This window comes from Lycorma delicatula, chromosome 1 (genome assembly GCF_047948215.1).
Source record: "Lycorma delicatula isolate Av1 chromosome 1, ASM4794821v1, whole genome shotgun sequence".
Taxonomy (NCBI): Eukaryota; Metazoa; Arthropoda; class Insecta; order Hemiptera; family Fulgoridae; genus Lycorma; species Lycorma delicatula.
Window position 1 is genome coordinate 101,972,242 of NC_134455.1, and position 16,218 is coordinate 101,988,459.

General features: G+C 28.5%; 1 protein-coding gene across 6 annotated transcripts in view; it reads right to left on the reverse strand.

Annotated features, from left to right (window-relative positions):
- aPKC (protein kinase C iota type) overlaps positions 1 to 16,218 on the reverse strand; it is a 713,443-nt gene that overhangs the window by 664,509 nt on the left and 32,716 nt on the right. For 4 of the 6 annotated variants that reach the window (XM_075358274.1, XM_075358255.1, XM_075358264.1 and 1 more), the window contains one exon: positions 2,330 to 2,419. In XM_075358274.1, the coding sequence (XP_075214389.1) occupies positions 2,330 to 2,419 (90 nt within the window). Of the gene's footprint in view, positions 1 to 1,755; positions 1,823 to 2,329; positions 2,420 to 3,502; positions 3,523 to 16,218 lie in introns of those variants that run through there. The other 2 variants (XM_075358296.1, XM_075358353.1) reach the window with 2 other exon arrangements.

Sequence of the window (16,218 nt, forward strand, 5' to 3'; positions counted from 1 at the left end):
ACTGTAGAGGGAGTTAAAAATATCTTACTCTTTAATCTTGCATTGACTTTAGGCAATTACTTAAGATCTATGGTAGAAATTTTTTAATTATTGACAATTAATGTGGAACAAATAATGATAGTTTGTACTAGTTTTTATAACCATTTTTGTATATATAAATGAATTAAAATTACTTTTAAATAATTAATAACAAATTTCAAAATTAAAAAAGCAGTTACTATGAATTCATTTAAAAACTGTTTCCTTTACAATTCAGTTTTTATTTACATAAGAACTAGAAACCATACAATGTCAAAAAACAAAATCTGGTCATTTATTACTATTTTGAAATAAATATTTTATCTTAGAATAGCAAATAAATTTAAATTAATAAAAACAAATAATTTAACACTTCAAAATAAAAATAACTAAAATTTCTTATAGAAAATAATGCCTCTACTAATAAAACAATTTTGTGAATAATTTTCAATATTTATTTTGCTATTAATATAATAATTGTATTATTTTATAGCAAATATTAATAATTTGTTGAAAATAATTTTTAGGCAATTTATTGATTGGAAAAAATTAAATCTATATTATAAAAAGCTTAAAAGATTAGTTACTCTTATTTTTGTAAAATAAGTAATTGCACATATTTTTATTTTTTTTTTTTTTTTAAATTACATTATGAAATTTTTAAATTTTAATTATTTATTAAATTTCTTCACTTCCAGAAAAAAAATGAACTAATATATCACTTTTTATAGACTTTAATTCATAATTACATATAGTAAACAATAAATAGATGAAAATCTTAAAATAATGGAAATTTTTGGCCAAGAATGTTTATTTTAGTTTTTTTTAATTTTATTGTTGAAGGGGGAAGGAGTCATCTAAAATCTTATTTGGGGGAACAAAGTTTTCAGTTAATATAATTTACAGATAGTTCTTATAAGCTGCATTAAATTCAATCAATTTATTTAATAAAAAAGGTTACAACTACTGAAAACAATTATTGCATAACTTAGAATTAATATCATTAATAAATAAAATGCAACTAATAAATGAAATATCATGAATAATGTGGGTATGTTATAAATAAATAAGGAAAAGGAAACATACACCTTATGTTAAAACTATAAAATTAGAAAATCTCATACAATAGTCAAAGAATATTTATTTTATTTTGAAGTGCACAAAACCAGAATGATTGTAAACAATCCAGTAAACTGCTAAACTGGAACAGTTGATGATCACATTATGTACTACTCAACAACTAAATGTAACTAATTATTTTTATGGCTAAATTTCAATGAAATGAAAATAAAAAAAATCATGGGACTTGAACAATATATCTCTTCAGAATACAAAAATAATTCCTGATTAACTAACAGATAATAACAATTTTTAATGATACCATAAGATGAAAACTCATGATTCTTTTAAGTTTTTAGAAAGAAAAAAAAAATTTTTAAAAGAATTTTTTTATTCATGCTGTATTTTCCTACACTGTTAGCTATATATATATATATATATATATATATATTTTTTGTATGTGTGTATGAGATACTACCTGAAAGTAGACATTTAATGTTTATAAATAACTGTCAAGAACTATTAATTGAATTTATGTTTTTTTTTTAAAAAAGAAAACCATAAACATTAAAATTAATATGCATAACACTATGATGATAATGCACAAAAAAACCTTCAAAAGTAATTACATCACTACTAATATAAGAGGTACAGTAAAGAAGCAAAAACTGCTATTACCTCTGATAATAAAATAGTGTTTCTGCAGAGCACTGAAAAGGTAATAAATTACAGGCTAGTGACAAAAGCCACAGTGATATTGAATGACTGGACGGGAACAAAGACTCTGCTAATTAAGAACATCCTCTAATGCTGCCTACACATAAACATCAATGTACTCACACAATCAACAAACAACTCCCAGCTTCCTAAATGCCCTTAGTGAATTTAAACACAATAATGTATAACTTCATCTCACTTGGGTTAAAAATAAATTATTCAAGTAATTTTACTTTATACTTAATGCCCACAGTAAACCATTGTCATCCTCTTCAAATATGAAAATGCATGCACACATGAATGCTCATTACAGCAATTTTATGTTAATATTATTAAATGTAAACATAACATTACAATTAGATATTTTCCTTCTTTATTTTTTTCTTCTAATTTTAATAAAAAATTACAAAAAGTAAGAATGAATGCAATAAAAAAAAAAAGATTTAATTTGTATATTTTAGCAGAGAACATTTTAAATATCATTCGATGATCTTATAATTACAGTAAAATACAAAGAAAATATAAACAAACTTACCATGAATAGTGAGTTCCGAGTCTTTGTTGACTTCATAGAGGCGAATAGCTTCATCCAGCTCCATCTGTGTAGTGATTGTACAAGGATCACCTGCAATCACATAAGAAAGGCAAAAACTGATGATATCTGCGAAACTGATTTAATAATAAGTAGATGGTAAACTTAATAAAAACAATGCTGTTTTAAATCAATGTAAACAGATTCATTTTTTTTATAAACTGGTTTATTCATGAAATTTTTTTTGCAGAACTGTCAGATAAATTATAAGTTAAGTAAATGAACTTATATAGCATTAACTGAAAATACAGCATAAACTTAAAAATATAAAACCAAAAACATTTCAGTCTGTGTAGAGTTGTGCAAGTGGTGTGCATAATACTCCTTATAGGTATGCAAACATACACATAACCATGACTAGGAAAAGGTTAAAGATGTTGTGCTACAAATTATGTACCTACAGAGTATTAAACTAAATTTGACCGGTTATTCTTATAAAAGCATTTGGTTTAAGTGGTGAAATAAAGAGGAAGGACTATTCTATTGTACCATATATTGCTGGGAATAAAGGTCATCAATAATTTCAATGAATTTTATCCCAATAATACAGAAAAATGTAAAGAAGATTATATGACATCAATAATTTACAAAGGCAGTTTTTACATACTTTATTATTCAAACTGAAAATTTCTAATCACACTAAAACATCTAATTTAGCGAATGATCATGATAAAATAATAATTAATGTAATGAAAAACTAATTATTTTTTTTTTTTTAATTGAAGGAAAACTAATATTGCTTTAATCTAATAGATCTTTAAATTAGAAAATAAAATCAAAAAGCTCAAAAAACTATTTACAACAATTTTTTTCCTTAAAACGTAAAACTAAATGGCCATTTTGACTGTTCAACAACAATTATTATTATTATATTATTACACTTACATTCACAAATTACACCGATAATCACATTCCACAATAGTTTTTAATCATACATTAAAATATTGATCATGTATGTATGCTAACCTAAGTGATTATCCATTTGAAGTTTTACTGTAATACAAAACACTGCATCTATGAACCAGTCTTGAGCCAAAAAGTAAATAAAACTACTACCACATCAGTTTAAAACTAAATACTTACAATAATATAGGTTATTTTGCTATTTTTAAATACCTTTACACAATAGAATTCATTAAAAGTCATCAAAGCACATACTTAAGATTTTAAAATAGTTAGTTCATTATTAGCAGCCAAAATGTACAACTCTTGTAAACCTATTTTAAAAGACACAATTCTACTAATAGCATTTACATAAATGAATATGCATAGTTTGTAAAATACAATGAACACAGTACACATTCATAAGAAATAATGAAATTCATTCTTACTAAAACAGACAAAGAAAAAGCTTCTTTTTTTTTAGATCTCAAAGTAATATTTTTTTTCTATGGAATAAAATCATTATTGTTTTAATGTTAATAATTTAAATAAATATTAAAAATTACTAATAAAATTGTAATTTAATTTATAATTAGGAATATTTATATTGTAAAAAAGGATCAATCCATTTCAAATCAGCCAAAGATATTTGATGATAAAATTTACTTAGTTTTTACCACAGTCTTACCAACTTTTAGACAGTTAAAAAGAGAGGTTACTTTATTTTTAGGATAATACTTCATATTATTTTGAGAGACCAATTTGTACTATGTGGACAGGAAGTCATGTTACACTGTAATAAATCCAGCTTAATTGGGCTCTACTGCTGCCAGTTCTCATTTCTGATACTGCTTACTGCTGCTGGATTTGAATAACTCACCACAAATGAACATGCCGGACGAAGGCGTCTGGCATGTTCATCTAAAACCGGTGCGTTCATTTGTGGTGGGATGACCTTAGTCGTAGTAGTGTGAAATGATAGCGGATACAAGTGCTTTCACTGTCGAACAGAATTTGTTAATTTGTGTGTGGGTGCACCAAAATCCAAACACTGGTAAAATATTGGAGAACATTATGAATGACTTCTTTGTGTTTTGGGAAATTGTCACCATGGCAGAAGAAGGTTTTTGCAACAAACCATGCAGTGGAAGGCCAAGCACTCAAGCTGAGAATTGTGCTGCAGCAGAGGCATCGCTTCAACAATCACCGATGAAATCAACATGCAAAAACCTTCTGCAGAGTCAGGTATTCCAAGATTGATAATGTGAGACCATATGTGGAAGGGCTTGAAAGTTAAATGTTTTCGTCCAGCCACAGTTAATGAGTTGAGTTACAATGATGTTGATTGACATCTTCATGTCAGTTATTGCTTGAACGCTCTCTGAGAACAAACGATAAAAAAAGTCATCTTTTCAGGTGAAAGTGTGATTTATTGAAGCTCTCGTAACCAAAATGTTTTTTCTGGGTGAAAGACAATCCTCACTTTTTTCAAGAAATTGAACACCATCAGCCTAATGTTATGATTTGGGCCGGGATGACAGCTGAATATCTCCTTGGTTCTTATTTTTTCGATGGCGCAGTTAATCAACACAACTATCTGAGAATGACTGACAAGTGGTTGCTTCCAAAATAAACAGTAAAAGGGATCGCTCACATCATTTCACTTCAGTAAGATGGTGCTCCAGCACATTTTAGTCTGAATGTCCGCAGACGCTTCAATGAAATTTTTCTGAATTGGATTGGATGTGGATCAGAAGAGTTACTGGCTCCATTGCCTTGGCCAGCAAGAAGCCCTGACCTCACCACATCCGACAATGCACTCTATGATTTTATAAAATAGGAAGTTCGAAAACTAAAATACATTAACAACAAGCAGCTCCAAGATGCTGTTCAGTCAGTATTTGAAATGATCACCCCTGATATGCTGTTGGGGATGAACAACCAGACATGGAGACTCATACAGCTGTGCTTTGAACATGATCAAATCCTAACAGTAGATCCATAGAAGGTAAGCTGCATCTATCCTAATAATTTCATAATTAATGTAAAGGGACTTCCAGCCCACTCTGTAAGGATTGTCAGCCAATTTTTCATTTTTGTTTTTTTAGAATTAAAGAAACTTTAATAATTATCTACATTAAAAAAAAATCAAGTTCAAATAAAAATTACATTAATCTGCATAAAACATTTATTTTATATCCTGAGCATATTCTGACCTATACTGAAGAAAGTAGCTCAAAGAACTAACTGGTAAATTATAAAATCTTCAACTCTCAATTTTGGAAGTAAATATTTTTGGGGAAAAATAAATTATCTTTAATTTCTTTTTTTAAAGATTACTTGCTTAAAAAGTTTGAAATCTGAGGTCAAATACATATTCCATTTATAGAGTAATAATACTATCATTTATGTAAGATTGACTATATTCAAATTCAAACTGCAAATGAGCACATCCCAAAAATCTTAAGATATTCACAAAACCAGCTTTATAAGAGTATGTATAGTAGTAAGTCATTAAAATGTTATTACAGAAAATGAATCTAATACAAGAGCAGCATATGTTCAAAATATTATGAAATCACATTTAGATTGTGCCATTAAAATTTGATTATTAAATCATATCAAAGAAGTTAAAAATCACACAATTAGCAGTTATATATTAAATTAAAATGAACTAAATTTACTTTCTAAAACCACATTGCTATATTTTTTGGAGGCTGTCTAAGATTCAATTGAAGTAAATAACTGAATTATTACTGAATACAATTTGACGCCGATTTTGAATTTACAATTGTTAATGGTAATGAATTCTAGTGGGATTAATTTTCTTAATACTATATCAATATGTAGGCACATTCTATCATCTTTGGAGATCTGGAATAAAGTGTTTGACCGTGTGAATGAAAGAAGCATTATCAGTAAGTCTTCTTCACTTGCATCTGCTATTTTCCCAGTCCACCATTTACCATCATAAATGAAGGCTATACATTCATTGTTTTGAAACAAAAAGTTCCAACTTGGGAGTAAATGAAGTTCTGAATCACTGAGCACTGTAAACTTTGAATACATATAACATCTAATTTCTGCTGAGCTTTGAGGTATGAATCTGTCATAATAATTGTGGAGTTTTTTTAGAAGTATCTAATCTGTTTTCAAACTTCAAGCTGCTTTTATTTCTTTTGTTGAGAAAAAAAATGTATCCTTTAGATATTGTCACAACAAATTTGACAATATCTTCTGCTGTTAGAATCTGGCTACTGTATAGTAACTGCAGGCTTGCCCTGATTCCATCACACATTTCAACATTAAATTCATTAAGTGATATCAAACATTGACAAAGGTTTTTTTTTTTTTACTTCCATCATCACTGAAGTAAATGAAATTTTTTAAACATCAGTGGCTCAGTGGCCACATTTTTTACAACTTCAACCAGATATTTTTGAAAAATACATACAGTAATAGTATTGTTATCTAAATGGTCACTTACAACAAAAAGACTTTTGCAATATAACTGGTGGAAGTTATCTTTTCTATATTTTAGCATATTGTAGGGACATAAAAAGACGGTTTATGAGTTTGTCCAAAGAAACTTTGAATTTTATCTTGAAAACAAATGTAACAACAAATTTAGAAAATTTGGGAAGGTAATACAGGAATCTTCTGTTTAATTTTCAGGATTTTCTAGATGTTCTGATTGACCCTTTGAGACAAAATAATCTTTTTTACATGTTAAACAATTTTCAACCAAAGCCTGAAAAAATTCAGCACCTTCTTCATAATAAGCTGAACTCTGTCAGTATTAACTCATTGTTTGAAAGATATTGCTTCTAGCACGTCATTAATTTCATCATCTACAATTTCAATTAAGAAATCTCTCCCTGACAGGACTGACAATTATTGAACACATAATTATTATTTTCAATCACAAACAAGTAAATCTATTAAGTCCTTATAATCAGTATTAAGTTTTGGCACCTCAATCATTAATACATATGTGCGTATTTACACACAGACATTGAATGTGTTCCAGATACACAAGGAAGCACATATAACTTAGGCTTAAAAGAATAGAAAGCAAACCTTCCAATTTACGATCAGGAAATTACTTCACAGATTTTCTGTTTAAACAAGAGTTAGGTATAAAACTAGTGACTGACTGACTCCTTGGCTGGCTATAGCAAACTTCTCTTTAAATTTTTTAAATTAGATTTTCATATTCAACTGACAATGTTTCTGAAATAGTTTCAATTTTTCATTTTCATCTACGTCTTTTTGTTTGAAGGATGATTCTAATTTTGTTTTTATTGTATAGGAATTTCTTCTGCTTTTATAAGGCTGTATCTTATTAAATTATACTATTTTAGAAGTTGGAGATAATTGCAAAAATTGACACAGTATCTGTAGCAGCTAAATTCATTTCTTTAGTTCTTAGTATAAAATCTACATCTATTTCACCTTCAGTGCCAAATATTTTTTTAGAATGTAATGATTTACCCGGGATTAAGTTAACTGATATATTTTTAGATTTATTGATATGATCCAAAAGAATTTCTCTTAAACCACTTAATAGGTTTTATAAGCATTTAATCTCAAATCTAATTTCCATATCCAGCAGGATCTTTGCTACGGATCATTACAATTTTTTTCAAAAGTATGATGGTAGTATGTAAGATATATCCTTGTGATATTGACAAACAGTTTCAATTTTTCTTTATACCTTGAGTTATAATAATAACTGTTGGCATTCACTTAAATCAATTCTTTAGAAAAACCACTGCTAGTCAAGTTGTATAAAAGTTACCAAAGATAAAGTTCACCAAAGACAGTTTTTTGTGACAAAATTTAACTCCAAAGAACAGGCCATTTTGAAGAAAACACTACTACTGCATTACAACTATTACACAACTTAGATGGTTATAAATAGAAATTCACTAAGAGAATAACAGGTCTACTGAGCTCTGAAGCTATTGTGACGAAGTGTGAAGATGGAGGGCTACATGATCAGACATAAGCTTTTGATGACATGATGCCGCTTAAATCACTGTATGTGAAAATCAAGTTTCCCAACAAATGATTAAATAATGAATTATTCACATCTACTACACAAAATATTTATTTTAATTAATGTTAATCTATTTTAATTGATCCTATCACGCTTATTGGTATGATTATATTTGTTTGTTGAAATTAGTATATTACCAAGAGTTGTGTACTGGTTAGAACTTTATTTTAAAAATTACTAAAAACAAAACTAAACTTTTTAAAACAGCTAGAAGAATTATTATATTTAAAAAAAAATTAAAAATATCTTGGAATACATTTCATAGAGTAATAATTGATTTATAGAAAAATTTAGAAAAATTGATTTTTATAGAGTTTTTACAATATTAAAATTTTAATGATAAAAATTTGAAAATATTAAAGATTATTTATATAACATTTACGTTTTAAGTAAAATACATTTTACAGAATAATTGCTTGATTTTAACTTGTTTGATATAATTTAAAATGAAATTTTAATGATATAAGTGTGACTTCATCATATTCTGAATCTGGGATTTTTATTATGTCCCTTTTCAGTTTGAATTTAGCTTTTTCTACACAAATTAAAATATTTAGAGAAAAGAGTAAATGTATGACCCCAGTTATCTGAATATTTAGAGCTTAGAAAAAATATTTCGATCCGAAGTTGAGGTTTGAAGTTTTTATAACATTTTGATTAGTTATTTTGCTACTTTCTTTAGTATACATCAAAATATGCTCAAGACATAAGACATAAGATATAATATGCAGATTATTGTCATCATTTTTGTTTCAACCTCAATATCTGAAGAAAAAAAAACAGGAATTTATTAAATTTTTAAAACCTCAAAAAAAGTGCAAAATTGGCAAACATGCCTAAACAAAATGGCCCATTAAAAAAAAATAAGATGAAACATTCTAAATATAAAATACCTCATGCTTCCAACACTCTAAAATATGGATGACTATAGCAAAAAATAAATTTTACCAGCAATATTAATTTTATAATGGATAATTTGGTACTGATCGACTCAAAAATTAAGCTCAAAACTCTTATCCTAATCAATATGTATTTATAAATAAATTCTTACTCAATTTATTTATTCTAAAAATAAACTAAGGGTAGTGGTTCACTCATTTCTACAAGTAAGCCTATTTACAGAAGTAATAAATACATAAAAAAAGATATAAACATAAATATGTACTGTAGCATGCAAGTTAATTCAAACACAGATATTATTTAATAAAAAATAACTTTATTTAGAATAAAGTCATACCGCCACAATTCATGAATATCTAATAATTAATATTTCCTCTTTATTCTTAATCACTTCAGATACATGATTTGGCATCGATTTACAATTTTTTTTTATTTCTTCATCATGAAACTTTTCTTTCTTTTTCCTGTTTAGCCTCCGGTAACTAGTGTTTAGATAATTCTTCAGAGGATGAATGAGGATGATATGTATGAGTGTAAATGAAGTGTATAGTTTTGTACATTCTCAGTTCGACCATTCCTGATATGTGTGGTTAATTGAAACCCAACCACCAAAGAACACCGGTATCCACGATCTAGTATTCAAATCCCTGTAAAAATAACTGGCTTTATTAGGACTTGAATGCTGTAACTCTCGACTTCCAAATCAGCTGATTTGGGAAGACGCGTTAACCACTAGACCAACCCGGTGAGTTTCATCATGAAACTCCTATATTTTCTTCTTTAATGAGATCAATTTTGTGGTACAATTCATCTTTTATAGTCTTTTTTTGACTACTGGTCAAAGCTTTTCCATTGGGTTTAAATCTGGGGAGTTGCCTGCAATAGGAGCACTTTAATGTTTCATTCTTTGAAAACTTTTTCCACTTCTGTAAAAATGTGCTTTTTTCCAACTTTTCATTCTTTTAAGTTTTTCTTTTTAACTGATGCTTTTCTAACATACAGAACTTTTTGTCCCTGAACATCTAAATGTGACTTCTCAGAAAACATAACGTTTTTCAGTCTTCTTTGGTTCAGTTGACATGTGCTTTGGCTCACAAAGCCTTTTTCTGAACATTGCTGGTGGTAAAAGCTGGTGAACGAGCCCTTCTGTCCAGCTGCAAAGTCCGCATAAAACAGTTGTCACATGTAAATTTGTTCCACTGGCTGCTAATTCTTAATTTAAGTCCACAGAAAATAATTTTGGATCAAGTGTACTTTTTCTCACTAACAATTGATCCTATGTCTGGAGCAGTTTTTCTTTTATGGCCACATTTGCCTTTCCTTTGAGGTGAAAAGGAACCAGTTTCTTTAGACTGTTTAAAAATTGCATTTACTGTTCCTAATCCAACAGCACAGTCAGAAGCTATATTTGTTGGTGTGTCATACTGGTATCTAAGAAAGAGAAACAGTTTTCGAACACTTTCTTGGAGTTAAGTCCATTATTATACATTTAAGACACAAAACAAAAAATATGGAAATATGATATTGTAATAAAAAAAGAAATGAACTTTCATAAAACAATATTTATAAAATGAAAATTGCTAAATAGCCAAAGAAAAATAACCTCACATTACACAGACAACTTAAGCATGGGTGTGGTCAAGTAATGTAGCCACAACATAGAAACAAACAAAAAATTCCCTGAGTTCAGATTAATTTTCACTCTACTGTACATATACCATATAGAGTACAAATATATATATATATATATATATATATATATATATATATATATATACATACCAATCTTACTGATCTTATTTAGAAAATAATAAATCTTTCAGCACTTCTAGTATAATACCATAGTCACCTATAATACCTGTTGGGCAAATTGAGTTAAGACCATTTGCAGCGAGAATGAGGCAATAACTATAATCATATCATGCCTGCAGGTAAGTGAGTTTTAGTTTTCACCCAAGACCACCCAATGGTCGTGGTCTTGGGTAAACTGATCCTGATTTCATTTAGGGTCAGAACCACAGTCATCCACTTTTCTCCTGCAGCAAAGTACCTCAGGATATGGATGGATAAAAAATGCCTCATTCTTGACATGTAATCGAGATGTCAGAAAAGGGCAAAAAAATGGCACCTGGCATTGGTCAGCTAATGAGTATCACCTGTGACATTTTGTCATACGTGGTACTGTCAAAAGTGTTGTACAGAGCACCAGTCTGTTTATCACTTGAAAGGAGAACAGTCTGTGCAATTCTTAACTGGATACACAGGGCTATCTCCTTTCAGCCAGGTTTTGGTTATAGTACAATCTTGTGCAATGCTGCCAGTGCAGTGGTCAGACTTGCACTCCTACACCTCCTCATTTGGAAGGGTCTTCACTTGTTTGCAGGGGGGAGGAGAGATAGGATCAGTCAATGAGGGTTTATGGACCTACAGACTGATCCTGGACCTCCAGAGATGGCTAAATTGTAAGTTTATGACTGATGACAGATGCCTTAAAGCATACTGGTGTGTGCAATGAGACTCTTCGCTAGATGTGATTGTTGTAGAAGGAGGACAGTGCAGAGGACATGGTGTTCAAGTGCAATCAGTTCATTCAGGATAGAGAAGCATCATGGGGACTATGCTTTAGACCAAACAGACATGACAAGTGGGTGTTGGAAGATGCTAGCCAGGATTTTCCACCCAACCCACCAGGTTGGTCTAGTGGTGAACACGTCTTCCCAAATCAGCTGATTTGGAAGTCGAGAGTTCCAGCGTTCAAGTCCTAGTAAAGCCAGTTATTTTTACACTGATTTGAATACTAGATCATGGATACCGGTGTTCTTTGGTGGTTGGGTTTCAATTAACCACATATCTCAGGAATGGTCGAACTGAGAATGTACAAGACTACACTTCATTTACACTCATACATATCATCCTCATTCATCCTCTGAAGAATTATCTAAACAGTAGTTACCGGAGGCTAAACAGGAAAAAGAAAGAAGGATTATCCACCCAAAGATGACAGAAGCATAAGGGTATACTTCAAAGGGCCCAAGGACCATACTCAAAGGTCCATATCTTTGAATATGGTCCTTACCATAGCCATATTTAAAGGTCTTCAAGGAGAAGTAATCAACAAAAAAAAAAGAAAAGAAAAATATGGGCTTAGAAACATGAAGAGATAAGAACTGGTAAGAAATTTTTAGAAGAAATCACTAAGAGAACCACTTTGAATATGACTATTGGTTTTATAAACAAAATGAAGAATTAACAATGGGATCCTCGTCATAAGAATGGTATACATAAGGCCAGAAAATAAGATTCAATTACCTTCTCAATGATACGACTAATTTTAAAAACAATGAATTCTATAAATAATGTTGGGATAAAAAAATACAGAGAGGTTCAAAAATACGAGGGATAAAAATTTTAATTGGGATAGATCATATATTCTTTTTACTGTGAAGCAGAATAATGTGCTCACTATACTATCTAAATTAAACTCATTTTTTTATTATTAATTCTTTTACTAAAATTTTATGATCATATTAAAGTTAATTTTAATAAAAAAGTTTATATATGTAATATAATATGTTATATTGAACATAATCTGAAAATTTAAACCATTTACTAATAGATGCTGAAGACAGGATGAGAAAAATACTAAAATCATAATCAGAATAAAATAAAATTGGAGGATAAAAAAAATACAATTAATGTATTATTTTCTCTAACCTGGTAATTTTTCTTATAAATGCTAGTTTTTTAAATATTTATTTCATCGGGAATTTTCAGAAAAATTATCACTGCTAGGAACTTTCCATGAATCATTTGATAAAGCAGAAAACAGTCACTGATTTTCAATAATAAAAAATAAATAATGCAGGAAACAAACGATTTAAAGGAATATCTAAGAAACCAAATCAGCTGTCACTAACGTAGCATCATAGAATAAAAAAAAGGACCATCAATCACAATGTATGTACTGAGACAAATAATTACATAGTGATTTTCAAATCAAATATATTATAAACCCAGCAAATACAACACTAAAAGCAATACTTCTGGCTAAATTTTTGACTAAAGCAATATATTGGCAATCTTATTAAATTTTTTTGTAACATGTCATGTAACATTAATTAACATCTTTAAAGGATTATAGTTTTATTCAGCCATCAATGTAAGCCATCTTTGAATCAGTTAGTTTAACTGATTCAAAGTGTGGAAAAAAAATTATTTTAACCAAAGCAACATTTTAATGACAAACATAGTCACTAGGGTCAGTTCAATAAGGCAACAATATTTACAAATATTTTTAATAATATATAACAAAATATATAATATATTTAATATCTTTAATTTTTTTTAACTAGACATTGTATGCTTATGTTTCAATATATAATTTTTAATAACTTGACGGGAGAATATTTAAGGCTTTATATGTTTCAAATATACCTTGATTTTATTAAAAAAAATTGATGTAAAAATATTATACTGGCAATAACTCTTAATCAGTTGAGAAACACATGAAAGATTATATAAATGGAAATGAGAAATTAAGTAATACATACTAACAGAGATTTCAAAGAATCGAAAGCAATTTAGCCATTTCATGTTTTTGCAAAACTCGATTATGCTATTCAAAAATTAAAAAATGGCAATTATTTACAATATGTAAGTAATAACATTTGAAAATAAGTATGAAGTAAATTAAAAAAGATACGAAACATTGAAATAAATAAATGAATATGTTTAACAATAAATACAGTAATAATGTCAACTACTATGAACAACGACTGACTCATTCCATTTTATCATAATTTAACAAACATTACAACATGAACTGTTGTTTTATTTTTATTTTTCAACATTCAATACTTTCTTTATCAATATTATTACTTAAATATCATATATCACAATACTATTAATTCTACAGTTTCAATTTTAATAACACATATTAAATAACTGGGCTAATAGTTGCACTATTACTCATGCAAACATCAATTAGCTATTTTCACTGCCAGACTATTTACTGATTTATTGAAAATAATATAGCATAAATAAAATAAATTTTTTTTATTCAGATTGCTTTCAGCACCTCAATAAGAAGGCATATTTTAACATAAGAAATAAATAACAGAGGTATGATAAATAACAGAGAGGGCTAAAAAAGTAACTGGTAAATCAAATCTACTAATTTCAAGGTCACTATGAAGAACACTGTGTTGCCACAAATTCCACAATTCAAGTAATACTGAAAATTAAATTAAAATTAATGATCATGAAAACACTTACAACAAATTTCTGTTTGAAGAAACAAATATAGAAGATTAAGAATAAGAAGGCTTAAAATTGTAAAGTGAAGTAAATTAAAAGATGGTGATTTCATCATAATTAAATAAATAACAAAAAGTTATTTTTGAATGAACCAAATAGAAATGAGATTAATAACTGTTTCAATTAAATTTTAATAAATATACATATTGCGTGTCTAAAATTGAAGGATAACAAACTATTTTCTTTAATATTAATGAATATGCAAAAAAAGGAAGAGTTAAAGGAATGAAAGAATATTATATTTTAACAAAAAGCAGAACTGAGATAGCTTTTCTTACACCAATGCCAAGAAAAATGTAATGATCTGGCTGTATTCCAAATACAACCTTTGCATCAATTAACTTGATATCCTGTTAGTTATATACATAATTACCATAAAATTTAAGAACACAACACTAAAAATCACTCAAACAAAAAAAGAATTAAGAACAAAATGAACAATGAATACCTGGGGAAGAAAAAAGAAACAAATTCAACCTGGGATACCCAAGATAAGGATCCTGTATACATGACTAAGCTTTAATATAGGCCGCAAATATTTGGTTCCAAGAAAGTTTGAATTTCTTATTACAGTTTCAATCAAAGAATCATGACTAATAATAGATAAAAATGAAATTAAGTTATGTTAACATGATGATAGTCACAATGTAGTTTGTCAAATGTAAAGAAACGTTGCATGGCTCTAGCACGTAAATAATTTGCACTTTGTAGTAGTCAGTCACTGATTAATTGCACTTCCCTTTTCAAAGTTACATTTGGAATTTAAAATATTAAATTCTGATTAAAAAAAAGACACTTAAAGTAAATCATGTCTAAGTTTTTTTTCAACTGCGACCCTAATCATACAAATATTAAAATCAATCAACTAAAATCAAAATCTTTTCTTCAAAATAAACTAAAGAGAAATTAAATTTCCATAAACAATCAAAGTATTAATGTTTTGTCCATTATATTTTATATAATTACCTTTAAAATCCAAGGATATTTTCCCAAAATGAAAAGAAAAACTAATAAAAAGCAACTACACACTGCTTCACGATTATTATTTAAACAATGAACTCTGGTTAAAATTATGCCAGCAAAAACAAAAATTCTGAATAATCAGTGAACTGTTGATCTTGTAAGAGTATTTGTGCAAATGCCATTCTTTTTATTCAAGTTCTGGTTGAGAAAAGTAATCACATTTTATAACTGTTTGTGTATTTTCAGTGTTTTATAATCCCCTGTGAACTTAAGCCTACTGTAAAAAAAAGTAGAAAATACAATGGGAAATAATAAATAGTGTGTATGGCTATGAAAAAAGAAGGTGATCAATTTCTGAAATCAGCCTGATTCACATTAAAAAATGTGAAGAAAAAACAGCAGTTGCGTATGGGGTATTGCAATCCCAAGTCCAATGAGCAAGAAAAGAAAAGAAGCAGTTGCTAGAAAAATTAGCTGAAAATCTGGAGGACATTTCTTTCTCTACTCCAATAAAATTAAACCCCATGAAATGCTTGCAATGGGAATAGATGATTTTTACAAGTGTGAGGTGAGGACGAACTATAAACAAATTTCATAAAATTCATGAACAACTGCCAGTGGCAAAAAAGATGTTAATGTTGGCACTTAAAGATACCATTGGTTATTCAGGAAAAGACGAGTTGAAAGAAATAATAAGATAATTGGGCTT